This window comes from Globicephala melas, chromosome 14 (genome assembly GCF_963455315.2).
Source record: "Globicephala melas chromosome 14, mGloMel1.2, whole genome shotgun sequence".
NCBI classification, from domain to species: domain Eukaryota; kingdom Metazoa; phylum Chordata; class Mammalia; order Artiodactyla; family Delphinidae; genus Globicephala; species Globicephala melas.
In genome coordinates, this window is record NC_083327.1 from 58631127 (window position 1) to 58657673 (window position 26547).

At 38.5% G+C, this 26547-nt stretch overlaps 1 protein-coding gene across 2 annotated transcripts in view; it reads right to left on the reverse strand.

Moving 5' to 3' along the window:
- Positions 1-19980: 19980 nt before the first annotated feature.
- The window catches only part of STX7 (syntaxin 7), a 49199-nt gene continuing 42632 nt past the window's right edge, over positions 19981-26547 (reverse strand). For both annotated transcript variants that reach the window (XM_030853430.2, XM_060283433.1), the window contains 2 exons: positions 26168-26250; positions 19981-21313 (listed from right to left, as the gene is read on the reverse strand). In XM_030853430.2, coding sequence (XP_030709290.1) covers positions 21221-21313; positions 26168-26250 — 176 coding nt within the window. In that variant the 3' untranslated portion in view covers positions 19981-21220. The remainder of the gene's footprint in view (positions 21314-26167; positions 26251-26547) is intronic.

Consider the following 26547-nt stretch of genomic DNA (forward strand, 5'->3'; position numbering starts at 1 on the left):
TCTCCAAATGACCAAGCCAGTGAATTCCATATACCTCTGCAAGTGAAGGTGATGGGCTGGGGAGTACAGTGAAAATAGCAAGATTCTGAAAATTTAGGAAGTAGTTGGATAAAAAAATCCCCTCTCTTCTACTCACCTGCGTCAATGACCCTCATCTGTTCCAGCCCCAAACTGAAGGTTTATTCTCCAGAAAGGGTAACAGAGCAACTCGAATCGGGGAAGGAGGTGAGGGGACCAGGCAGCACTGAGGGCAACAGCCCTGGAAGGGAAGATGGGGAATACATAAAGTACAGACTGTCAGATTACAGTTTTGTCTCCACTAGCTTCTAGAACCCTGAGAGCTGACTTAAACTCACCAGACAGAAGATCATTCACTGGAGAATCTACTCAGCCTAAGGATGTGGATGTTGATGTTGGGCGCTTCCCAATAAAACTGCCGAGTCAGGTCACCCCACAGTATACATGTCCCACTAGACCCTAGAACTTCCCATTCACTCCCCAACTTTCAGTATGAATGAACTGCAAAAGATCACAAGGTATTTGAGGAAATTCTCTACTGTTCTAAAACGAAAGTCAGAGAGGGAGAAAAACAGAAAACAAATCATCAAAAAAATGCAACTTGAGGAAATGGAAGCTATCCTCAGAAAACAAAATAAAATAAAACTTTGTCTTTAATATCCTCAGAGAGCTAAGAAATAATATAGCATCTGTGAAAACTGGCAAGATGCCATAAGAGAAAACAATCAGATAATAAAAGGAAGCTGAGAGATTAAGAATAAAATACAGTAAATGAAAAGCTCAAAAGAAGGCATAGAGAATAATGTTAAAAAAAACCCCAAAACAACAAAAAACACACAAGAAAGCAAAGCAAAAAAAAGAGAGATGAAAATAAGATGCAAAATAGCTATTTTTAATAACACCAAATTAACAAAGAAGCTTCTATCCAAATAACAGAAGTTCCAGAAAAAGAAAGCAGAGTAACTTGACTGGAGAGGAGGGGAGAGTTATCAAATAATCCAAGAAAATCTCCCAGAACTGTAGAAATGGGTCCCCTGGGTCCAGGATGAAAATAAAATTATACCAAAGAACATCATCATGAAATCACTAAAACATGGGATGAAAACAATCTGAAAATTGCCTGAGAAGGGAAAAAAATTGTGTAAAAAAAGTGAGAATTGGATTGAGTCCAATTTCCCAGTAGCTCACTGGCATGAAGTCATTAGAGCAAAGCCATCAAATTTCTTAAGGAAAATTATTTCCAACCAAAAAATTTACACCCAGCCAAATGACCAATTAAGGATAAGGTGACCAATAAAGAATTTCCAGATTTGCAAAATCTCAAAAACTTATCTCCTATACATCTTTTCTCAAAAATATTCTGGAGGAAATAAAGCAAGAGCCATGAATCAGGGTCTTAGATATGGGAGAGACAAAGGGAGAGCCCTCCAAGAGTTGGATGGGGAGAGATTCAGAGGTGATGACTCTGTCATAGAAAGGAATCAGTCCACATGGGCATGGAACAGAACACTCCAGGAGAACTTCCAAAACTCTGAAACTGATGGGGTACCTGTTGTGTTGGAGGTTTTGAGAGAAAATTTAGACTTTAAGTTAGAGTTTAAAGATAGATATGTGCCACATACATAGAAAACTAAACGAATAACACACATAAAGCGAAAGTTAATTTTAGCTTTTACAGTTAGGTCTGTGATCGATCTGAATTAATTTTTGTATATGGTGTGAGATAAGGATCTAAATTCTTTTTTTTTTATTTTTTTATTTTTAGTGTTTTGGCTGTCTTGGGTCTTAGTTGCAGCACGCGGGATCATCTGTGAGGCATGTGGGATCTTTTTTTTATGTTGTTGTGGCGCACGGGCTCCAGAGAGAGTGGGCTCTGTGGTTTGCGGCACGCAGGCTCTCTAGTTGAGGCACCCGGGCTTAGTAGTTGTGGTGCGTGGGCTTAGTTGCCCTGAGGCATGCGGGATCTTATTTCCCCGACCAGGGATCTAAACTGTGTCCCCTGCACTGGAAGGCAGATTCTTTACCACTGGACCACCAGGGAAGTCCTAAAATTCCTCTTCTTGCATGCAGATATTCAATTGTCCCAGTATTGTTTATTGAAAGGCCTAGCCTTTCTCCCCAAGGAATTGCCTTGGCACCTTTGTTGAAAATCAATTCACCATAAGTGTAAAGGATACTACATTATCTTGATTACTGCAGGCTGATACTACCTTTTGAAATCAAGAATTCTAAATTCTCCAACTTTCTTTTCTTTTTCTAAATTGTTTTAGCTATCCTGGTCTTTTGCATTTCCATATATATTTTAGGATCGGTTCATCAATTTTTGCAAATCTTCTGCTAGGGAGAATTGCCATCTTAATATTAAGTCTTTCAATCCATAAACATGAAATGTCTTTCCATTTATTTAGATCTTTTGTAAATTTTCTCAGCCAAGTTTTATATTTTTTCTTCTACCTATCTTGCTCTTCTTTCGTTAAGTTTATTCCTAAGTATTTAATTCTTTTTAATGAAATTATGAATGAAATTGTGTTAATTTTATTTGCAAATTGTTGGTAGTATATAAAAATAAAATCAATTTTTATGTATTGATGTTGTATCCAACGTTGCTGAACATGCTTATTAGTTCTAATGGAATCCTTGGGTTTTCTGAATACAGAGTCATGTCACCTGAATAAATAAAAGTTTACTTCTTTCTTTTCAAACTGGATGCCTTTCATTTTCTTGCTAGAACCTCCAATGCAATGTTGAATAGAAGTAATAAGAGTGGATATCCTTGCCTTGTTCCTGATCACAAGGAAGGAACATTCAGTCTTTCATCATTAAGTACAATGTTAGCTATAGGTTTTTCACAGATGCCCTTTATCAAGTTGAGGAAGTTTCCTTCTATTTCTAATTTGTTGAGATATTTTTTTCATAAATGGTATTAATTTTGCCAAATATTTTTTCTGTAACTATTGAAATGACCATATGGTGTTTTGTCCAGGTTTATGGTTGCTTTTAGGGAGAGGATTTTTTTTTTTTTTTTTTTTTGCGGTCCGCGTGCCTCTCACTGTTGTGGCCTCTCCGGTTGCGGAGCACAGGCTCCGGACACGCAGGCTCAGCGGCCATGGCTCACGGGCTCAGCCGCTCCACGGCATATGGGATCTTCCCGGACCGGGGCACGAACCCGTGTCCCCTGCATCGGCAGGCGGACTCTCAACCACTGCGCCACCAGGGAAGCCCTCAGTTTAAAAAACTGTCTATATTCCAACTAGAACATATATTCTACTAAGAGCTAGGAATTTGTTCTGACTAGCTCACTGCTGTGACCCAAAGACAGCAGTTCATGTCCTGGCAAAAACTTAATGTCCAAGAAATATTTGTAGAATTCATAACGGAGTAGATGAAATTGTAGCCTGAGTTTCAGTCACATTATCTTGATAAGATCTTCCTCTATTACACTCTATCTCCCCAAAGCTTTCGTAATTCCCAGTAGTATGAAGCCTCAGTTCTCCATATTTGGAGGTGAAGTGTGCCATGCTCTCCCTCCAGTTCATTTCTATCCTTCTTAACGTCTATAGCACTATTCTAGCTCTTTATCATTAGAATTTTTGGCTAGTGAAATTCCCTGAGTTTCCCATTTTTCTAGAAATAGTTTGTTTTGGCCCAAGTTTGATCTCTTATTTACTTCTTAAATCTTATTTTGATAGAAAAAAATCCTCCAGGGGCTTCCCTGGTGGCGCAGTGGTTGAGAGTCCGCCTGCCGATACAGGGGACGTGGGTTCGTGCCCCGGTCTGGGAGAATCCCACATGCCGCGGAGCGGCTGGGCCTGTGAGCCATGGCTGCTGAGCCTGCGCGTCCGGAGCCTATGCTCCGCAACGGGAGAGGCCACAACAGTGAGAGGCCCCCGTACCGCAAAAACAAAAAAAACAAACAAAAAAATCCTCCATATTGGAACTAACACTTTTCAGGTCTCTGAAACCAGAAAAGGGGTATAAATTTCACAACTTCACCCATTTATTTGGGCTCAGCATCTCCTCCATCACCTCACCTAATTTTTAAACTTAGGCATTGTAAACCCTGTTCCTTATAAAGTTAAATTTGAAAATACAGACTCCTACACCTAGTAACATTAGAAAACTCCAAAAAGAAAACTAAATACAAGGCTTTAAAAATTTTTATTCCTCCTTGCATATTTAGCCAAAATGGTCTTTTAATGTTAAAGTTCCACAAAAAGATTATGTTTATTTGGCTATTCTTCATTAAAAAAAAGTTGTGTTTTTTTATTATAAGTATTAAAGTGAAGAATGCTCATTTCCAAAAGCAAGAATGTGACCTAATTAGACTTATTCCTTGCTTTCGTCTTACAGATTTTTGTTGTGCCAGAGAACACTAATTAAAGCATGTCCATTTATTGTATTAAAAAGAATGCAAGGAACAGTTGGTTTTTCACGTAAGCAATATTGCCCTGAGAAATCCTACCAGGAAATATTTACTTGAACAGAGTATGGAGAAGAAGGTTATTTCTATCCCCGGAGCATAGGGATGTTTTAAATATGTCATGAGACTGCTATTTGGCTGACTAAAGTCAGATCTCCACATGACAAATGCACCAAGCCAACTGCACTAGAAAATGTTTGCTGGTTTTAGATTAATTCAGCTGTCAGGGTGGTGGAGAGATACAACAGAGAATCAAAAGTCACTTAGAATCAACAGTATGCCTACCAAAATAGAATAAATTTTTAGTTCTCCAGGGTTTTTTTTCATAATACAGAAAATATAAAAAGAAAATATGAACCCATTGCCCACAGTATATTCTAATGATGAGGATATTATTATTGTTATTGTCACTTTCAGTGAACAGTTAATATAATTCATAATTACATATAAAATATCCAAAATTCTCCTTTCCTGGAGATAGTCATACGTTGTTTTATTAAAACCAACTCACCCCTTCTGAAATGAGTTTAAACTGCTTTCAGTTCACTAGAGAGATTTTTCAGGTGCACACAGGGGCAAATGGAAACAGGTATGTAAACATACATGGAGGGAAGGGGGAGGAAGGGAGAGTAGAGCAGCACACCTTTCATTCCTCCATCTACCTGCAGCCCGGAGATCAAGCTGTCATGCGTGTATCTTTTCAGCACATGGAAGAGCTTTCACTAAGTTGGTACAAAACCTAAGTGCATGTAATTTTCCTGGAGGAAAGTTCCCCAGTGTACCTGTGCCTGCAGATGCCATTCCAGTAGGTTTTCAGGCTACTGTCCTCCAGGAAATATGAACTAAATTAATTTTAGATGAGCTAATGTAAGACTTATACAGAAACTAGAGCAATCAGCAATGTTTTGCGGGCCAGTAGGGTCAACAGCCACTGAGAAGACAGAGACTTCCAGGTCTCAGTGGAAGTTGAGGAGGGAAAGTCTGTGTTGATCTTTAGAGAATCCCTAAACTTGAAGGAGGAAGATGAACTTGGGTTGGTTTTCTTTACTTATGCATTTTATATATACTATACATATGTACGTATAGTATATAATGAGAGATAGCAAGGTTATTGAAGGAATGGATTATTGCAGCTGAAAAGGGAAAAAGGTCATAAGACAAGGCCAGGGACACAATAGGACCGTAAACCCTTTTACTGAGATATCCGAACACTTAGGTCCCTGGGCTCCTGCCTTCACCAAGCATAAGCCTGAGGGCATCGCAAGATGTTTTTTTCTTAGGGTATTTTTTTTTTTTTTTTTTTTTTGCCATACGCGGGCCTCTCACTGTTGTGGCCTCTTCCATTGCGGAGCACAGGCTCCGGACGCGTAGGCTCAGCAGCCATGGCTCACGGGCCTAGCCGCTCCACGGCATGTGGGATCTTCCCGGACCGGAGCACGAACCCGTGTCCCCTGCATCGGCAGGCGGACTCTCAACCACTGCGCCACCAGGGAAGCCCTCTTAGAGTATCTTTTGACACACAAGAGAAAGGGGTTAATTTCCTGATCCAAGGGGTATAGTCCCTTACTCCTACTCATATTTGCGTCCAACAAATCTTTCTCCTAGCTCTGTCTCCCCTTTTAAACTGGGAGTCCTAGAACATGAGTGCCCGTTGAAAATCCTCCTTCACTAATTACACTCACTCAGCTGCTATCTTCGACCTGAAAATGATAAATATGTATCAACTGACTACATACTGGTCACTCAGTAAATGTTTTGGGGATGAAGAGTAAAGGGTGAAGGATAAAAATACAAACATGAAACTCAATCCCTAACTGAACAAACTCATTCTGTTTGGAATTTTTTAAATTCCAAATGTTTTTGACTGGTAAAACATCTATATCCATAATGTATGTTGTTGCGTATAGGATTTAATACCATATTCTGTATCAGAAAGCCAACAGATAACTGGGTAAAATTTTTTTCGTGTTTCTTTTCTTTCTTTTTTTTTTGTATGTTCTGGATACAAATTCACAATCATTAGTTTCTCTATTCATAACTTGTTTTCCAATTATGAACCTACCAACTCTTTCACCTTTTGTTAGCTTTTAAATTTATTTATTTAGTTATTTATTTTTGGCTGTGTTGGGTCTTTATTGCTGTGCGAGGGCTTTCTCCAGTTGCGGCGAGCGGGGTCCACTCTTAATCGCGGTGCGCGGGCCTCTCACTATAGCGGCCTCTCTTGTTGTGGAGCACAGGCTCCAGACGCGCAGGCTCAGCGGCCATGGCTCACGGGCCTAGTTGCTCCGCGGCATGTGGGATCTTCCCAGACCAGGGCACGAACCCGTGTCCCCTGCATTGGCAGGCAGATTCTTAACCACTGCGCCACCAGGGAAGCCCTGTTAGCTTTTAAATCATTTGTAACTGGGGAAATGTCTTGAACTCAAGTATAATATAAAAGAATTATAATCAGTGCCTGCTCTGGACATATGGCTTCATTTAGAGTGTTTACAGTTATTAAACTTTATGAAAAATATAATTGAAGTAATATGAACATAGAATAAAGTTTATATGAGTGTTTGTAAATCTCTTTAAATTTATTAAAAACAACCTATAGTGATTTTCTCAAATGTAAACAACGTTGATTTTCAAATGTCAAAAGTTGCTCTTACAATCATGTTCTTTCTTCAAACGGAGCCAAATGGTGTAGTAATCAACACTGTGCAATATTATTTTAAACAAAATCTAAGGCTGCAAACAGAAAATATCTTATTATTTCTATTCTTCTTTAAAGGTTAAACGTCTCTCAACTCTGTCATTTATTGGTTTAAAGTATGCGTTTCAATATTTAGATATATTATTTCTTGGACTAGTTAACTGATTTTTTTTCCTGTGAAATCTCTTCTTTACACATCATCAACTGAATCAAATTAGATATCAAATAATGTGGCCTACAAAATTAAAAAAAAGATATAATTCCGAGGGTGTTTTTACTAGGAATAAATAAGCACATCATTGAATGTTTGGGATTCTGCTTTAGAGAAAAAGCATGTTATTACATGTGAAACTAAAATATGTATTAGTTCTGTGTCAAGCTTATTCCATTTATCCTATATAAGCTTGCTTTTTAAACATAAATATATTTAAGAACAATAATACCAACAAATATCCTGAAAATTATAAACCACTTAAAACAGGTTTTCTAATCTACCAATGCTAAGATTTAAATGAATCTCTGTAAGCATGGCCAAACGTACCCATAGGCACATACTTCTACAGGAGCCAAAAAGCATAGCTCAAAGGGATTTAAAATGAAGGCGGGCATCATGGCACATAGGCTGTTGTACTGATGTCATCAGGCAGGTCTTAGGACTGAAAGATGAGTCATTCTACTCACTGAAGCTTTCCACTGAAACAATCACCTGTTTTCCTGAAAGGTCCTTTACTGAACTTACGAGGAAGCAATCCCTTTCTCTGTTGAACACATTGGGGAAAGCATGGTCCACAGAAGAAATTCCTGTTTTGAAGTTTTGGAGCCAAGAAAACCAGAGAAAAGCTGGAGCAGTCAGCAGGTGTAAACAGGAGGCAACACAAAGCAATAAGCAACTGAATTCACAATAGGATCCAGAGCAAGACGAATACGCAACCACTATATTAGCATCTTCCTCAGGAATCACTGAAACAACTGAAGAAAATGCTAGATTCCCCAAACGACCTAGGATGGGGACTCAAACTATTTTATTTAGAAAACATTCTGGAAGGGTGTAAACCAAACTGTTAAACACTTTTTATTGGGAAGGGGGATATTGTTTTTTACCTTCTATATTGTTACATCGTTTAAAAATAAGCATGAATTATCTTTATAAACATGAAAATCAGTAAAGATATTTTCATGATCATTATTTTTATGTATTGGTTTAAAATCATAACATAGTGAAAATTTAGCTGCTTGTGTTTATTTTTAACTATTTATTTGGTTGTGCCGGGTCTTAGTTGCAGCAGGCAGGCTCCGTAGATGCAGCTCATCAGCTCCTTAGTTGCAGCAAGCAAGTGGGATCTAGTTCCCTGAACAGGGATCAGACCCGGGCCGCCTGCATTGGGAGTGCGGAGTTTTATCCACTGCACCACCAGGGAAGTCCCGATGGTGTTGTTTAGAAGGTATAAACTGTCATTCTGACTCTCTCTGCTGGCTGGCCAACAGGACCAATGAAGCAACCTTCATCCCTGCCACATATTCTAGGAGACTCTGGTGGGGAGCAGAACAACAGCATCTCTTCATTAGAGACTGTCAGTTGCAGAGGAAGGACCATATTGCTGGTCATTTCTTGGTCTGGAGGGAATCAGGTGACTCTTGGTAAAGACGGTTCTTCCTGGAGAATTCTTAGTGTGAAGGCACTCAGAATATGTCACCCAATGTTCTGCTGAGGCCCATCAATGGTATCTCATGCATGGTTGTTTTTAACCTTACATTTGATAAATGGATTAAGAGCCTCAGTTTACCAAGCGACAAAGCCTCAGGTCTCCCTTCTTGTGTCTGTCTGGAATTTTCCAGGAAACAGGAGTGTGTTATGTGCAGTCAGAGCTAGCTCATTGGTCACTTACTACCAGTAAACGCTTTGCCTTCAGGAAAGGCATCTGCCCCACAGCCACGCTAGGAGACACACGGGGTGATACTGACTCCAGTGTGATCTTCTCGGGGCCCACTTTCCCCTGCAGATGCCAGAGCTCTTCTTTCCTGCCTCTTGGTCCATGGAGTTTCAGTGGTGCTGGCTGCCTCAGCTAAGGGATGCCCACAGCTGTGTGAATCAGAACCTGGCTTCTGCTAACCTGGGACAGATTTCATGCTCCCATTTCTGCCATCTCCTGTCTGAGATCTTCGCTCTCTGCAATATGCCTTCTGATACCCAGTGTTGACCGCTTTCTCTCTGCCATTTGGAAAGCACTGTCCTCTCCCCGTGTCCAGCTCTTTCAAAGAGAAGTTCTCACAGTCGAGAAACAGCCCCGGTGGCAATTTATACTGTTCTTCTCTTTTGTCCCTATGGCAGCCTCACGTTGTAAAGTACACCAGTCAAGCACTGTTACTGAGTCTAACTGCCACACAGTTTACTACTGGATATTTTCCCCCAAAGGCTCCTCTTGTGCTTTCCTGCCATCTGTCTCCACTTCTACACTCACCATCCCCCTCACCGTACTCCGTCTGTCCATTGGCATATCTCCACTCGACTAAACCCAAACTCTGAACTAATTTTAAGGTCTTTGGTAGGGGTGTTATGTAAATGAAAGCATGTGGCTAATTGCCTTCTAACATTCCGTGACAGAGAAGCTTTGAGGATCTGTTTGGCGATGTACAAACACACCCTCCAGAAAGATGTCAACTGTGGTCAGAGGTAGATTTACTATGTTGTTAATGAATCTTAATCTTTAGGGCCTCTCACTGTACCCGTTCTAAGGCTTGCTGTGTTCTCTGGATGACTAGAGAAGGAGTGGCCCTAGCCATGGACAGGAAGCAGGAAGTACTGCCCAGCCTGGTGGTCACCCTCTACAACCTGACGGTGGTACTGGGACTGCACTGGTACTAGCGGCTACCAGGAATACTACTGTATCATCCTGGGACTCCAGATATAGCATCAGGCCTCCGGACCCTATCTTTGAGCCCAAGGAGATGTCTCCCTGCTTATGGGCAACTATGACCGAGAATTCAGGAATATTTTCTGTCCATCATTTCAGGTACTGCCCACTGGGAAGAGGGAGCAGCAAAGACCTAATAAAAGTGAACCATCTGCTGTGGCAGGGGTTATCAGGGTCCATATCCAGTGATATTGGAGTTTTCTTATAATTTTCTTGACCAATGCCTGAGAAAGAAACTCAGATGCGGCATTACCGGTAACAAATGAAGAAATTGCAAGAAAGCTTTCTGATCACTCAATTTCCATCAATCATGATAGAGGAAAGAATGAACTATATTTCTAGTCTTTCAAGAAAAAGTATTACAAAAAATGTTCATATGAAGAGATAAAAGTGTATGCAGCCTGAAAATGCAGGAAAAAAAGTTATAAAAGTGTTAGGCAGATTATTGTCATCATAAATCATCAACATTACTTATTGTGTTGTGCTATTTTTCTTTTTAAAATATAGTAATTTTTTGTGATTTCTCATTCTAAATACTCACAATTCACAGTTTATTTTTGTATTCATAATTTTGTGTTCTCGTTCTTAAAGAAGGCCTATCCACCTGGCACTAGTCTGTTCAACACAAGCTGTTGTCTGGTTCCCATTCAGGCTGTGACTTAGCAAGGGCTGACCCTGCAGGGACAGATGCAGAAGACAGAAGCGTTTTTAATTTTGACGAGGTTTAAATTAATTAAGTCAATTGACCACAAATGTAATAATTTATATCAGGACTCTCAAGTCTCCTCCACTGATCTATATGTCCATTCTTGAGACAATATCACATTGTCTTGATTACCGTGCCTTTGTAGTAAGCTTTGGAATCAGGTAGAAATCCACCAATGTTATTTTTCTTTTTCAAAATGTTTTGGCTACTCCATGACTTTTGCATTTTCATATAAATTTTAGGATCAGCCTGTCAATTTCTACAAAAATTCCACTTGGTATTTTGACTGAGATTGCACTGAGTTTATTGATACATTTGGAGATAACTGCCATTTTGCAATATTGAGCTTTCAACCAATCAACACAAACTATATCTCCATTTAGATATCTTTAATTTCTCTCAGCAATATTTTACAGTTTTCAGTGTACAAGTCTTGTATATCGTTTGTTAAATTAATTCCTAAGCATTTTACTCTTTTTGATGCTAACGTGAAATGAAATTATTTTCTTCATTTGTAGAATGTTCAATGGTAGTATATAGAAATACAATTGATTTTGTACATTAACCTTGTATCCTCCATCTTTGCAAAGCTCACTTAGTAGTTCTAGTAGCTTTTTTTTAGATTCCATTTAACTTGCTACATAAACGGCCACGTCATCTGAAAGTAGTGACAGTTTCACTGCTTCATTTCCCATCCAGATGCCTTTAAAAAAATTTTTTTTCCTGATTGCAATGGCTATAAACACCAGTACAATATTAAATAGAAGTGATGAGTATAGGCATCTTTGTCTTATTCTCAATCTCAGGGGCAAAGCATTTAATCTTTTACCATTTTAGATGGTGTTAGCTTTTTTTGAAGATGTCTTTAGCAGGTTGAAGAAGTTTCTTTCTCTTCCTAGTTTGTTGAGAGTTTTACCATGAATGAGTATTGAATTTTGTCAAATGAATTTTCTGAATATACTAAGATGATCAAGTCGGTTTTTTGCTTTATTCAATTAATATGGTATGTAACATTAATTGTTTTTAGATGTAAACCAACCTTGCCTTCCAATGTTATATTTTTAATACCAAGAATGTCTTTCTCAAGGACCTGGGAGCCATCCCATTAAAACATAATCATCTAGAAAGACTGCACCTTTATCTCCTAGTCTCTGTGAAAAGGTAGGGAACTAACCTCAATAAGCACCAATTGGCAAAAAGAGATGGCCTAATGGCATTGACTAACCTCCCCAATAATGCCCAACAGTACTTTTCACCACCTCACTTCAGTGCTTAAAAGTTCTCTTACCTTTTGTTTCAGTGGAGGTAAGTTCAATCTCTTTCTCCTATTACAATAGTATTTAATAAAGTCTCCCTTGCCTGTTTAATCTGCTCAGTACAGTTTTCTTACATTATGATAGCTTTCATAAGGAGAAAGGAGCATGGGTTCTCCCTTTGGTGGTTTCAGCTGTGGAACTGAAGTCACTATCCACTGAAGAGAGTCTTAATAAAAGGCAACTATCTCTTTGCTGGTTAAAAGGCAGAGACCTACAGAATAGGTGATAGAATGTTGATGTAAACTAAGAAGTACTGTGATTCAATTATAGTGTTCTCATTCTTTTTGAGAGTCTCTAGTTGCATATTATAATTTAAATGAAAACAACTACTTAGCTTTATCTCCTTAAAATATGCTATTGATAGAAAGGCCATTTTCCCCTCTCCCTGTTAACGGCTTTCCCAACAGCACCCCCGATAGTTTTAAAGGAATTACAAGGGCAAAGAAGCTAAGAGTCTGAGATAACTTGGTATAATTGATGACCCAAAGGACAACACCACATATTAAACAGTGATTTAAATGCTATTCAACCGATAAAATTGTGCCACTGTAGTATGTGCTTGCCTGTGTGTATCTCTGTTTCTCAATAATTATGCTTCAATAAAAAAGAACAGTCTTCCAAATAGTACTGTCATTATATAAAAAACATCATTAAACTTAAAAAACATCATTAAATTTAGATAATTTGGAAGTAGTCATAAGCAGAGAAATAAAAGTTAAATTAAAAGTATTGAAGGATAATGTAACTGAGGTTTTTTGGTTTCCTCAGTGAGGGCAATATTTATTCTTGCTCTAAGATCTTGATATGACAAATGTTTTCCAGTGAATTACTCACCCAACAAAAAGCAGTCAATTTCTCTTTGCTCTGTTCCATAGAGCTTGAGGGAGTTTTTAGATGGAAAAAAAAAAAAAAATACAAATGTCATATTGAAATCATTAGGTGGGAGACTTTGGTCTTTTCGTTTTCTCTTAATACAATGATTTTTTTTTAAAGGTTAAATCATACTACTTTACAAATCATAAATAGCTTTGAGGATTAGAAAAAAGTAGACCTTTAAGCAGTCTTCTTTGTTTAGTCAAAAATGACTGGCTAACCTCACCCTAGTTCTCTGAGGCACAGTACTACCAAGTCTTAGAAAAGCAAGTCAGCAAAAGGCCTGACCCATGAATCCCAGTGATCCTTACACACCGAAGTGTCTCCTCCAACCATGTTTAATCTAAACCAAACATTGCATAGTACCAAAATAAGACCTACTTTGTTTTTCTAAAACCCATATTACTTTGTCAGTGTGTAATATATTTGGGATTAAAGGTTTTTCCTTATTAGAACTATTCAGGAAAAAAGTCTAGACTACCCCCAAATCAAAGGATACTGTTGGCTGTGAGTGATCAAATCCCTCTCTGAAATAATACTCTTCCCCTCCGTCTGTATTTTGAAAATTACAGAAAAATTAATAATGTAAAATGCAATTGATGCTGAATTATTACCCAACAGACTAAGTTAAGTGCTTAAGATACCAACAAAGCAGATGAACCAGAAATTACTAAGAAATTTTAACTGTGATGAATTTATGCAGCATTTCAAAATAAGAAAATCTAGAAAAAAGTCATTTTAATTTCAGTATTTAGGTGTTTTATGACCTTCTGAAAAAATAAATTTTCTTTTGAATTACATATGGGGTTGTCATCACAATCTTTTTAGTATTTGGAGCTTCTAAAATTCTCAATCCAGCCCTGGATACAAAAACTCTAAACACAGAGGGTTAAGGCATCAAAGATGAAAGCTAGTACACTCACAACTATTTACATTGCAAAAGCTTTGCTCTTCTGCAAGAACATGCAGTTGCCCAAACGCTAACCTCTCTTTACAAGGTTATGCTTATTAGCTAGGATTTGAAGCTCAGTAGCAACACTGTTCATCCATTGTTCAATTCAGATTGTAATTTCTTCTTAAACTACCTGACCCTTATAATCATATGGTGAGTAGGTTTGATCATTCATCTTCCTGAGGCCAAGTACTTGGCCTGAACACAGAGTCACTTGTGTTTCTGAAGCCTCTCAGCATCATGATGATTGGGGTAGAAACTGTTGATTGAGAAAAGTTTGAAAGAAACCTTTCATACAATGTTTTCATTGTCTTGTTCTTTTTCTGGAACTAAAATTCCTGACTGGAAAAGCAAAAGTCTTCCTAGATACAAGGATGAAGTTTTAAGAGATGTTTCTAATTGTTGTGGAAGCTATAAACAATTTCACTGTCCCCAATGTCAGAATTTGCTAAATAAGATTTTGCTTTTCCTAGGGCCCAGTATTTATTAAGCACTCAGCAAATTCTTATTGAATAAATGAACGACTCTACCCAACTTCACATCCTTGTCTTGAAGCTGTATCATCCCTCATAGTATTAAAATGTTGCACTAGTGTCCAGCTTCATATCCAGTGCACCACAACCCACATGGTATCCAGATTGGATTATAGTTTGGAGGAGAGGAATCCTTGAGCTGATTGTTTAGACTGGGTTTCTGCCCTTCCCTGAACCAATCACTAAGGCAAAAGGAATGGGATGGGCTGATTTATCTAAAGTAGTGCCCACCATCTCTGGAGTTAGGTTGGAGTCAATTCCACCCAAAGCATGTGGCTGCTATCCGAGAGGAGAAAAAATATTCCAAAGGAAAGTCTGAGACCAGTAAGAATTGGCAAGAGTTGCATGGCTTCTGGGTAGGCAACTAACAAGTACTGACAATGTAATTTCTATTTTCAATATGACTCAATGAAAAACTGATGAATATTACATATGTTAGAAATCATCCTTCTCTCTTAATATTTAAAGAAAAGCTCCTCTAAGTTGGTTTGGAAAAAGAAAAATTAGTTACATTTGACGCCACGCTCTTGTTTTTAGGAAGGGACCCTAAGATAGGACACCATCTACTGTAGAGTGGAGTTTTAGACTTTAACTAGACATTGATGATTAGGTGACTGGCCTTGAGGGTTTTTTAAAGTTAACAGTGCTATTTCCAAAGAGGTTTTAAATAAAAAGTTGTTTCTAAGAAAATTTTCCCTAATTAGAGGTTATAAAAACATTCTTTAACGTTTTCCTTCTTAGCACGTCATTCCTTCTTGCATCTCAGACCCTCCTTCTAGTTATTTTTCTCTACTCTAAATTCATCCTTATTCTTTAAATGAAAGTTTATTGGTCACAAATTCTCCTTTTAAAAAAATCAAAACTAAATATGTCTTTATTTTGCCTTTGTTCTTGAAAGATAATTTCACTGGGCACTCATTCTAGATTGACAGTTATTGTCACTTAGCACCTTGAAGATGTTATTCTACTGTCTTTTGGCTTCAATTTTTGGCACTGAAAATTCGACTGTCAAAATCTGTCATTCCTTTGCATGTGGATATTTAGTTATTCTGGCTGCTTTTAAGATCTCTTTGTCTTTGTTGTTCTTCAGTTTCCTTTTACTCATCTTGCTTGATATACGTGTTATTTCTTGTATATGTGGATTCACGTTTCTGATTAGTTCTGGAAATTTTTCAGCAGTCATCTATCTCTTCCATTTTTTTCTATTCTCCATCTTTGGGACTCTGATTAGACACGTATTAGATCTTCTCATTCAATCTTTCAGGTCTCATCACCTGTCATTCATATTTTCTATCTCCTTATCTGTCCTTACTACAGTATGTCTTATTTTCTCAGTTAATTAACTACTCATGAAAGCTTTTCATGATTAGGTCTTCAGCTATGCAAGTTACTAAAAGCTTGTATCTTACTCCTGGGCTAAATCTCTAGTTTCTAGAGATGTAAACTTGGTTTCTTTGATCCTGGTTTGACTTTAGCATTTCAGATGTACCATTTAACAGTTGATATGAAACTTCCAGAAGGCACTCACTAGCAACTGAAACTAGTATCAGTAAATCTTTGTTGAGGGTAAACAACTGCATTTCTAAGTTTCCACCAATGCTAAGAGATTTTGGAGTTAGTAACTACCGTCTAACGGTACTTACAGTAAACACTTAAAAATTTGTACTTTGGGTTTGCCAAAGTGGGAATTAATGTCCTTTCAAGTTTATTTAAAGATTCAGTTCAGTTCTAGCAGACTCCCTCTAAAACAAGTAAGGGTGTTATGCATGTAACGACTGCACAGGAAATCTGGTTTTGCCTTCCACCACTTACATTTTAAGCAGGAATGCCATCACTACACAAAACCTACAAGAATCCCACTCTGAGTAATTAAATGACCAACCTCTTAAAAACCTGCCAGAAGCAACAGGGTCTATAAAAATCTATTTAGTGTGTCGTTTAGTTCTACTTCTGCTTTTAAAATTAGAATTATTTGGAGAAAAATAAGGTTTCCTAATATTCATGATTTTCATGTTAACCAAAGGATTGCGAAAACAAAGGATTAAAATTGACCAATTGAAACAGTATTTAAATTATGAGAAAATGGGTTAATGTGAGCCATTGAGGGTGTTCTTTATTCCATTTTGATACCACAGAAAAAAATAATAAAAATTGCCAAGGGATAGGGCAGGGTTAAATTAAAAATGTTTTAAGGGACATTTTACTAGGAACATGCATAATGCATTGGCTTTGAGTACATTCTGAAGAAACATGGATTCCAAAATTCCCTTAGCTCTTTCCTCTTTCCAGTGCTCTTCCCTCTATTGGGAGTAATAATTTTGCAAAAGTCCTATAAATGTCAGTCCTATCAGGACGCCCTAGCTCTGAATCCAGATGCTGCCACCAAAAGATGGAAAGTTGTTTCCTGGAGACAATACATACAGATCAACTTTCAAATTAGTAGCTACTTTTTAGAAAACTATCACTTTTCTAGTAGTCTGTTAACTGAGAAAAGAGAATGAAATTCACTTACTTGGTAATGAGGTAATAGGATAAACAGGAAGCCAGTCCTTAAGAATGAGCAGTCCCCAGGCGTAGGTGGATTCATCCTCATTCAGTTTTTCCCTTACCTCCTTCCTCTCCCACCCACCATTTTCCTCCTAACATCAAGTGTTTTTTACATGCTTAATACCAAAATGTAAGCTCCTTGAGGGCAGGGACCACATTCTTTTGGTTCACTCTAATACCCTCTGTGCCCGGGCATGTGGCAGCCTGGCACAAAATAAATGCCAAATTAAGTACACAAATATTTATTGGGCAACTAGGGAAGGACAGAGGAAGGAAACAGCTAGGTGCTGGGGTCCCAGAGTATATATAATACAGAGACTTTGTTCTGGTTGGGAAAATGGGCTTGTTTACCATTTAAAATCAGTGTTATTTTTTTTCCCCACCAAAGAACCCCTAATGGAAGAGAATTCTGTGAGGCTTTCTGCTTCACCTTGTTTGTGCCCTTTCCATCTATCAGTGTTTCACCATTGTGATGGGCTGTCTGCTGTCACCTCAACATCACTGTCCCCTCAACATCACTGTCCCCTCCTTCTGTAGTGTTCTTTGCACTGCAGGGGAGCCAGAAACTACACTTTCCAGAACCTCCTTTGCTTTCTAGTTCTAAGTCAGTGTGGCCCAAAGAGAAGCATTTCCAGAGGATGGAGGCGGCAGAGAAGGGAGAGGCCACCCTCCCTTGGAGGCCATCCAGGCAGAAGTGTGCACAGGCCCGCAGACACGGGCATCGCAGCAGCTTCCAAGATCTCTCACAGGTCACCTGCTTTGGTGCTGTCAACAGCCTAGACAGCTGGTGACAGTTCCTTGAGACTCACTGCGTCGGTGCTGCAGGCTGAGGTGACGGGAGCTTCCTGGATGCTTCCAGATTCTCACGGCCTCCTGGGCCAGCTCCTGAGATCCGCCCAGGGTGGTACTGCAGATGGACCTTCCCTCGCCTGCCCTTCTGACGCTCGGTGGAAGCTTCTGACTCCCCACATTGAAACACTTTATGCTTACATCATCAGGTGGTTGTTTTCCTGACTGAACCCAAATAGAAAGGTTAAAATACTTGAATTTAGCATTAAGAGAAAAACAGGTTTCCTACATGTCTTAACTTAGTGAAAGAGATAATGCTTCACTGAGTCTACTGACTTTGTTAAACGCAGATGAAATGAAGAAAGATGAACCTGCAGGTTTACATCAGGCAATTTCTTTATTTCCTGTGTGACAGTATTTTGAGGACACAGATTCCTAAAAAAGTGGGGGAAATGGTTTTCTCTTCACTGATTGATGAACTATGTCTGGACAGTCGTTAAGCAGAAATGTGATGTATTCTGTCAAGGAAGTGGTCCAGTGTAACACTTTCAGGCTCCTGTGGGTGCCAATCTTGCTATATTTTCTTGCTGAGAAATACAAGGTCAAGCTGCTCAAATCTTATGGTGTACCGAAGAGGTCTGGGAGCCAGAGCTCAGTTTTTTGTTTTCCTAAGTGAATTATGAAAATACGCAATTTTTTTTTCCAGGAAAGGATGCCTAATGATGTTCTTTCCCACTAATGAGAAATTTTCATCATATTTAAATGAACTAAAAATGTCATTTAACTCATAACTTACCCAAACAACTCTCATCTCCTTCTGAAATTTAATTTTTATTGTAGTAACCTGATCATGTGTAAAAAATAGTTTTGCTTTTCAAAAAATAAATGCTGAATAAGTTACCCTTGTGAATTGCTCTTCATTATTACGGCGGACAATGACCTTTTTTCCCTTTATATAGCTTTTTTTATTGTGACATTCCTTTTTCTACATGAAGAAACAAATGAAAATCACACCAACTAGAGAAACTACTCTGCATTTTCCTTGCTCAAACCACAGATTAATTTTTGTGGAACAAATTTTCAAAAGTCATTTTTCATTATAAATTTGTCTAGATCGGTATTCAAAACATGATTTTTTGTGTGCAAGATTTTACTTTTTCTTTTCGGTACGCGGGCCTCTCACTGTTGTGGCCTCTCCCATTGCAGAGCACAGGCTCCGGACGCGCAGACTCAGCGGCCATGGCTCACGGGTCCAGCCGCTCCGTGGCACGTGGGATCCTCCCGGACCGGGGCACGAACCCGTGTCCCCTGCATCGGCAGGCGGACTCTCAACCACTGCGCCACCAGGGAAGCCCGATTTTACTATTTTTTAACAAAAGCAGTGAAGACCCTGAAGAAGGACCCAGTGGCAACGTCTTCCAGGTGCAGTGTTCTCAGTGAGCGACACAGATACAGCTGCCGGGCACCCAGTGTACTCAGTGCTCCTGACTCCAGAGGCTGCCTCCATGGTTTGTTGTCTCAGACCAAGCTCCATCTGTGTCCATATCTGTATTTTTTTAGGGTTGATCCCACGCCTAGTAAAACAAGCTGCATTATGTTGAAACGGCACCACTTATTTTTCTACCACTAATCATTGTGCAAAACCAGAACATTTTCTTAATATTTAATGGCTAGTACAACAGCTTAACCCTTCATGCCACACTGTCATTCAGTTTAAGCAAAGAGGCTGGTTAATCTCAGTCTGCGTTGTTCAAGTATGTCTTCAGAACACACTAAAATGAATAATATGTGTCACTTGATAAGGAAAGTTCTTCAGTTTGAGACTCAGTTCAACTCAAACAGATTCAGATATGCTGACAGTCATGAAAGTAAGCATCACTCTTTCAAAGAGATTCTAAAACTCACCTAAAGAAAACCTTTGTTAAGAACTTAAAAAAAATTGGCTACTGTATTGTTTTTCATTTTATTTTTTCTAATCAAGACTACTCTTTTGTGGAAAAAATTGAGTTTTGATGACAAGCAAAGCAGCTTCTACCTATTAGCGGCAAAACCTTTTAAGATTGCCAAAATAAAAACTTTTGAGTACGCCAGTACTCCAGCAAGATGCAGAATGGTGGCCATGTGGTTACATCTCCTCTGTTGAGACTGCAGTGGCAAAAGTGTGAGGTAAGTATCAAGTCCCACGGAAGCAGAGTTCTCCTGAAATAAAACTATCCAGACACTTTTTAAAATCATCTTTATTTTGGTTGCAAAGATACAATTTACTTAGTTACTTAATATTTCATTTGTTCCCATTTGAAGTCTCATAGCTTGCCATGTAAAACATTGCCTTCACTATCAAACTGCTATATAAGAACATTATAAAATACAAACTATAAACTAAGATAATCTTCTTTACAGTATTCAGATTAGTGCATTAAAACAACATTGATTAAAAAAGGCAAGTGAGTTAAGTGGCGAACATCCAATTCCCTTTCTAATGAAGGATGGTACAAAATGGTATGAAGGGAAACAGAATTTTAAGTGTTAGGTGCTCAAAAACGGTAACTGTGGGAAAGTTACTTCCCAAAGGTAATCTTTATTATTCTACAGGACATAAGAGAAGGTAATTAATTTTCCATCATAACAGCTGTGGAAATACACAGCCGAATACAAGTTGGGATCTTTAGAATTCTAACACAATAGGTATTGATCTGTCATACTCTTCCTCCAAATCACATTAAACATTTATAGTGACCACACAATCCCCTGCAAACGAACGTGAGACTTAAACAGAACCCATATAAAAACAATCTATCCTTAGTATTTTACTAGCCAATCTACAGCAAATGCTTACTATATACACATCAGGAGTAAGAGATATACTAGGAAGTTATTCACTGATTTCATTCAGAATAAACAAGGGTCTTAAGAGAAAAATAACAGTAAAAGTTAAACAGACAATTTGTGTTGCTGTGAACTAGATAAAAACAAAACTCCAAACACAAACATATATGTTAATTTTTAAAGTTATTGACAATACTTCCTCTGCTGGCCCAAATCAAAATTAAATTTAAGATTTGTAATTGAAGTAACACAAACGTGGGTGCATGTTACACTGTGACAGAGAGGCGCACACAGAACACACACACCCCTTTGAATTTACTAATTCCAAAAACTAAGTCAACAGGATAAATAAATTATAAACGAAAGGCACATACAATGTGGGCAAAAAACTAAGTTACTAGGTCGAAAAGCAGGAAGCTATGCCAGCAGTGATATTTAAAAAAACTTTCAGTATTAGAAAATATCAGATTTAATCCAAAGAAAACTTCCCCCCAAATAAAAATAACAAAGTGTGGGAACCATCCTTTAAGCAACAGCTTTAAAATAATAACAATTAAAAAAACCTACCATGATTAAAGGAATCTTCCTACGTAATTTACATAATGTAGTGCAATATTGTGCTCCTTTATAATCTTAGCCTTTCACTCCCCATATGATGAGACCGATAATTACGACTCCGATAACAAGGATAAAAATGATGATACACAGGGTTTTCCTGGATTTGCGCTGCAGATGCGAAAAAACAAAAACACGTTTACAGATGTAGTGGAGCACCTCTATAGCAAGTGAAGATCATTCGGTTCACTTCTAGAGTAAAATCAATAGTAATTTATTGCCCTCATTTTGGGCTATATTTTTTTGCTTTTCAATACATATAGCCCTATGCTTTCAAAAAATATTCTTCTTGAATTAATGGTATAATTCAGGGGGTAATTATTCAACTTCTGTTGGTACTTTTTCTAGATGTGTGGTTGGGCTTAATTTAAAAATGACACAGAGAAATAAAAATTAATAACTTGAGCAATAGAGTTCACCTATGTGTGAAAACAAAAAACAGCTTAAAGGAAGATAAAAAAAGCAGAAGGTAAATATTGGTCTTTGAAAGCAGAATTTTCCAACAAGAGAAGAACTTAGAACTCATCTCTTTCAATTTCATCACGAAAGGCAGGAAGAATATTTAATTACCCTAATGGTTTACCCTAATTTATTTATTAGCGGAATTAGCTCCCCAGTCCAAGCTGAGTTAGTACAGGACTGGCACAGATTCATCTGCTTTCACCAGTCCTTTAAGGAAAGAGGGTGGACGGGGAGAGGTTTTGGTTGTACGTGTTCCTGCTGGCCTGATGCCTGGTTCCTAGGCATCAGGCCAGGCCAGAGGCCTTCTAGGAGGCTCTGGGGTAGGGAAGGCCACATGGTTGGGGATTTAGGGGCTGGCCTCACTCAAAGCTGACGAAAGGTAGAATATATGAGTCCCTTCTTTAAAGTGGCAAGAAAACTTCCCTTCTCAACCAGACACCTACTCTCTATTCCCTTTATCCAAACCTCATAGAATTTTAACCAGGAGAAACTTTAGACAGTTTTTTGTCTCTTCCTTTTATAATAAGGAAATGGAGAAAGAGAAAGGGGAAATATCTTGCCCCATGGTCATACTGCTAGTGATTATCAAAAAAAGGATGGTTCCTTTCCACTGATGACTTGTCTCCTGATCACACTGTGCTTAGGCTGTGAGCTACTTTTTTTTTTTTTTTTAACATCTTTATTGGGGTATAATTGCTTTACAATGGTGTGTTAGTTTCTGCTTTATAACAAAGTGAATCAGTTATACATATACATATGTTCCCATATCTCTTCCCTCTTGCATCTCTCTCCCTCCCACCCTCCCTATCCCACCCCTCCAGGCAGTCACAAAGCACCGAGCTGATCTCCCTGTGCTATGCGGCTGCTTCCCACTAGCTACCTATTTTACGTTTGGTAGTGTATATATGTCCATGCCTCTCTCTCGCTTTGTCACAGCTTACCCTTCCCCCTCCCCATATCCTCAAGTCCGTTCTCTAGTAGGTCTGTGTCTTTATTCCTGTCTTACCCCTAGGTTCTTCATGACATTTTTTTCCCTTAAATTCCATATATATGTGTTAGCATACGGTATTTGTCTTTCTCTTTCTGACTTACTTCACTCTGTATGACAGACTCTAGGTCTATCCACCTCATTACAAATAGCTCAATTTTGTTTCTTTTTATGGCTGAGTAATATTCCATTGTATGTATGTGCCACATCTTCTTTATCCATTCATCCGATGATGGGCACTTAGGTTGTTTCCATCTCCAGGCTACTGTAAATACAGCTGCAATGAACATTTTGGTACATGACTCTTTTTGAATTATGGTTTTCTCAGGGTATATGCCCAGTAGTGGGATTGCTGGGTCATATGGTAGTTCTATTTGTAGTTTTTTAAGGAACCTCCATACTGTTCTCCAGAGTGGCTGTACCAGCTCACATTCCCACCAGCAGTGCAAGAGTGCTCCCTTTTCTCCACACCCTCTCCAGCATTTATTGTTTCTAGATTTTTTGATGATGGCCATTCTGACTGGTGTGAGATGACATCTCATTGTAGCTATGATTTGCATTTCTCTAATGATTAATGATGTTGAGCATTCTTTCATGTGTTTGTTGGCAGTCTGTATATCTTCTTTGGAGAAATATCTATTTAGGTCTTCTGCCCATTTTTGGATTGGGTTGTTTTTTTGTTATTGAGCTGCATGAGCTGCTTGTAAATTTTGGAAATTAATCCTTTGTCAGTTGCTTCATTTGCAAATATTTTCTCCCATTCTGAAGGCTGTCTTTTGGTATTGTTTATGGTTTCCTTTGCTGTGCAAAAGCTTTGAAGTTTCATTAGGTCCCATTTGTTTATTTTTGTTTTTATTTCCATTTCTCTAGGAGGTGGGTCAAAAAGGATCTTGCTGTGATTTATGTCACAGAATGTTCTGCCTATGTTTTCCTCTAAGAGTTTGATAGTTTCTGGCCTTACATTTAGGTCTTTAATCCATTTTGAGCTTATTTTTGTGTATGGTGTCAGGGAGTGATCTAATCTCATACATACTGGACACGTACCTGTCCAGTTTTCCCAGCACCACTTATTGAAGAGGCTGTCCTTTCTCCACTGTACATTCCTGCCTCCTTTATCAAAGATAAGGTGACCATATGTGCGTGGGTTTATCTCTGGGCTTTCTATCCTGTTCCACTGATCTATCTTTCTGTTTTTGTGCCAGTACCATACTGTCTTGATTACTGTAGCTTTGTAGTATAGTCTGAAGTCAGGGAGCCTGATTCCTCCAGCTCCGTTTTTCGTTCTCAAGATTGCTTTGGCTATTCGGGGTCTTTTGTGTTTCCATACAAATTGTGAAATTTTTTGTTCTAGTTCTGTGAAAAACGGTTGGCAATATTTCTTAAAGTAGACTTATTAATTTCCCAAATCATTCCCATCCTTGAATATGAATGGAAACTGCATTCAAAATCTCTCAACATTCAAATAAACTATAAAACACAAAGAGCTAAAAAAAATTCTAATACTGTCATTTAAAATATAAACGTTAAGAGTTTTGCTCCATTATTCATTCCTGGCCCAGCTGTAGCTTTCTATATTTCTCCAATGGCTTGTATATCTCACAGCTACAGGCAGGAATCCTTTTTCTTACAAAGTAAAAAAATTTGTAATTTACTTTGTGTCAACTAGAAGTAGTATAAAATTTACAAAAAAAATATGTTCCTGACTCTGAAATTATCCTGAAAACTACTTATACTTTTCAGTATTCCATATGGCCATCTAATTTTTCAACAGAATATACTCTGCATATATTACATATATTACATATATATTACTCTGCATATAAACAGTTCAAGTTTCAATCTCATCATGCCCATGTATTTTCCCCAGATTCCACCTGGTTACCGCAGACCCATGTGTAACGTGCCTTCATCAACAATGAGAGCTGTTCCCCTAGAGTATCTTTTTTCCTGGGGCACCCTCTCCAGCGTGCGGTGGTGAGGTCCTGGGGTGCCATGGTGATGAAGGCATTTTCCACCTTCCTTTATGTTCATGGTCCATCCAAACTTCTTAGAAGCACTGCACCGTATTTTGCAGAGGCATAAGTTTAATATCAAGGCTGCCAAGTGGGACTATTGGGAAGCTGCTCTCTTTCTAGCCCTTGTGTTGCATGGCTCTTTCCTCATCCCTCCAGGGCCTGTGGGATTAAGGATGGGGGCAACTCTTGCTCTGGAGGTACAACTTGGGAAGATGTGTTCCTTTTCCCCAGGGTGGCTATAGGCCTTCCCTTCCACAAGGAAGAGTAAAAATAAAACTTGGGGATATATCTATATCCCCCTGAAGTCCAAAAGGAAAATGAAATTATATGGAATCCCAGTCACTGATGAATCCTGCTAAACACTCTGAGCAGCTATAACTGTTGGTATTTACAGATTACTCTGTGTGTGTGTGTGTGTGTGTGTGTGTGTGTGTGTGTGTTCAACTATTCATGAATGACACCTACATTCTAGGACATGGTGACATTAGCTATCTTGAGCTGCATATCTGAATCTCATGCACAAAGACAGTAAACATGAGTTACTCTGTCGGTGAGCACAATTGGTTGTATAACTCAGCATCCTCTATATGCACTGATTTGTCCAGTGAAAAAAATGGCATTGAAACTAAAGGGAACTTCTAAGATCAGTGAGAAAAGTGAAAAGCAATTAAAAAATACCTAGGATGGTGACAATATCTTAGAAATTTTATAAGAAGGTAATAAGTTTCTGAGAAAATAATTATGAACAACTACATCAACAAAAAAAAATGAAGTTTTAAAAGGGAAATCAAATGCTAGGGTGGTATTTAGGGGTTCCCGAAGAGCCTGGGCTTATCTTTGTTAAACGTCAAAGGTCTACATATTAAGTGATATATTAATAGTTCATGGTGCTAATATTTGTAGTCCTTTATATATATTTGACTCATACCTATGGATTCCCTATACTAACCTGATTCACTTAAGAGATCAGTTCATTCCTGGTGAAGAGTCTGCTGAATGCTGACAGAATACCCACTGGTCAAGGACACTCACTCTAAGCTAATATAATTTCCACAGGACCTGAAGAGATCTTTCTGGACAAGGATCTTTGCCTCTTTAGTCCATAGTATCATTGACAAAAAAGAAAGGTAGAAGGGAACAGCAAGAAACAGAAGGAAATCGCTATCAAAGAGGTTTCTGGGTTGAAATGTCAAAATGACATCGGAGACCAAAAGTTGTCAGAAAAGACTGGAGTTGTGTACTGCTCCCCTCAAGACTCTAAACTTCCCATCCCTGTGGGCACAACACTGGTTCAAACCTGAGAACAGACAGGCTACATACACACAGTTTGAACTGACTGGCATATTTCTAGCCTGTCTTCCATGGTATTTTGAATTTTAACATCTCCAGCCACTTTAAACCTGATTTTACACACACACACACACACACACACACACACACACACACACACACACGTTTAAAAGTCTGAGTTATAAGACAATTCAGCACAGTTAATATTACCTGATAGTCTGCCGCCCTTGACAGCTGCTGGTTTGCTTGCTGGACGTGCACCTCAGCATTTTCCACATTGGCTTCTATGCTATCTTTAAAATAAAACACACACACAAAGCGGGTGCTGATGCTTTAGTAACAGAGCTGTATCAATCACCAGATTTTATTCAAGGTAAGATTAAACATGTTCACTATTCAAAGGTTAATATTAACAGTGTATGGGTAAGGCTGAATTTTTTTTTTTTAGTGATACTACTTCTCAGGTGATCCAAACAATACTGAAGAATTTGAAGGAAAGAAACTTGATTATCTTCATTATAGTGCACTCCAGTTCTACCTGGTAACCCCCAAAAGTACCGTCACCAGTACCTGCATTCTGTGATGGCCAA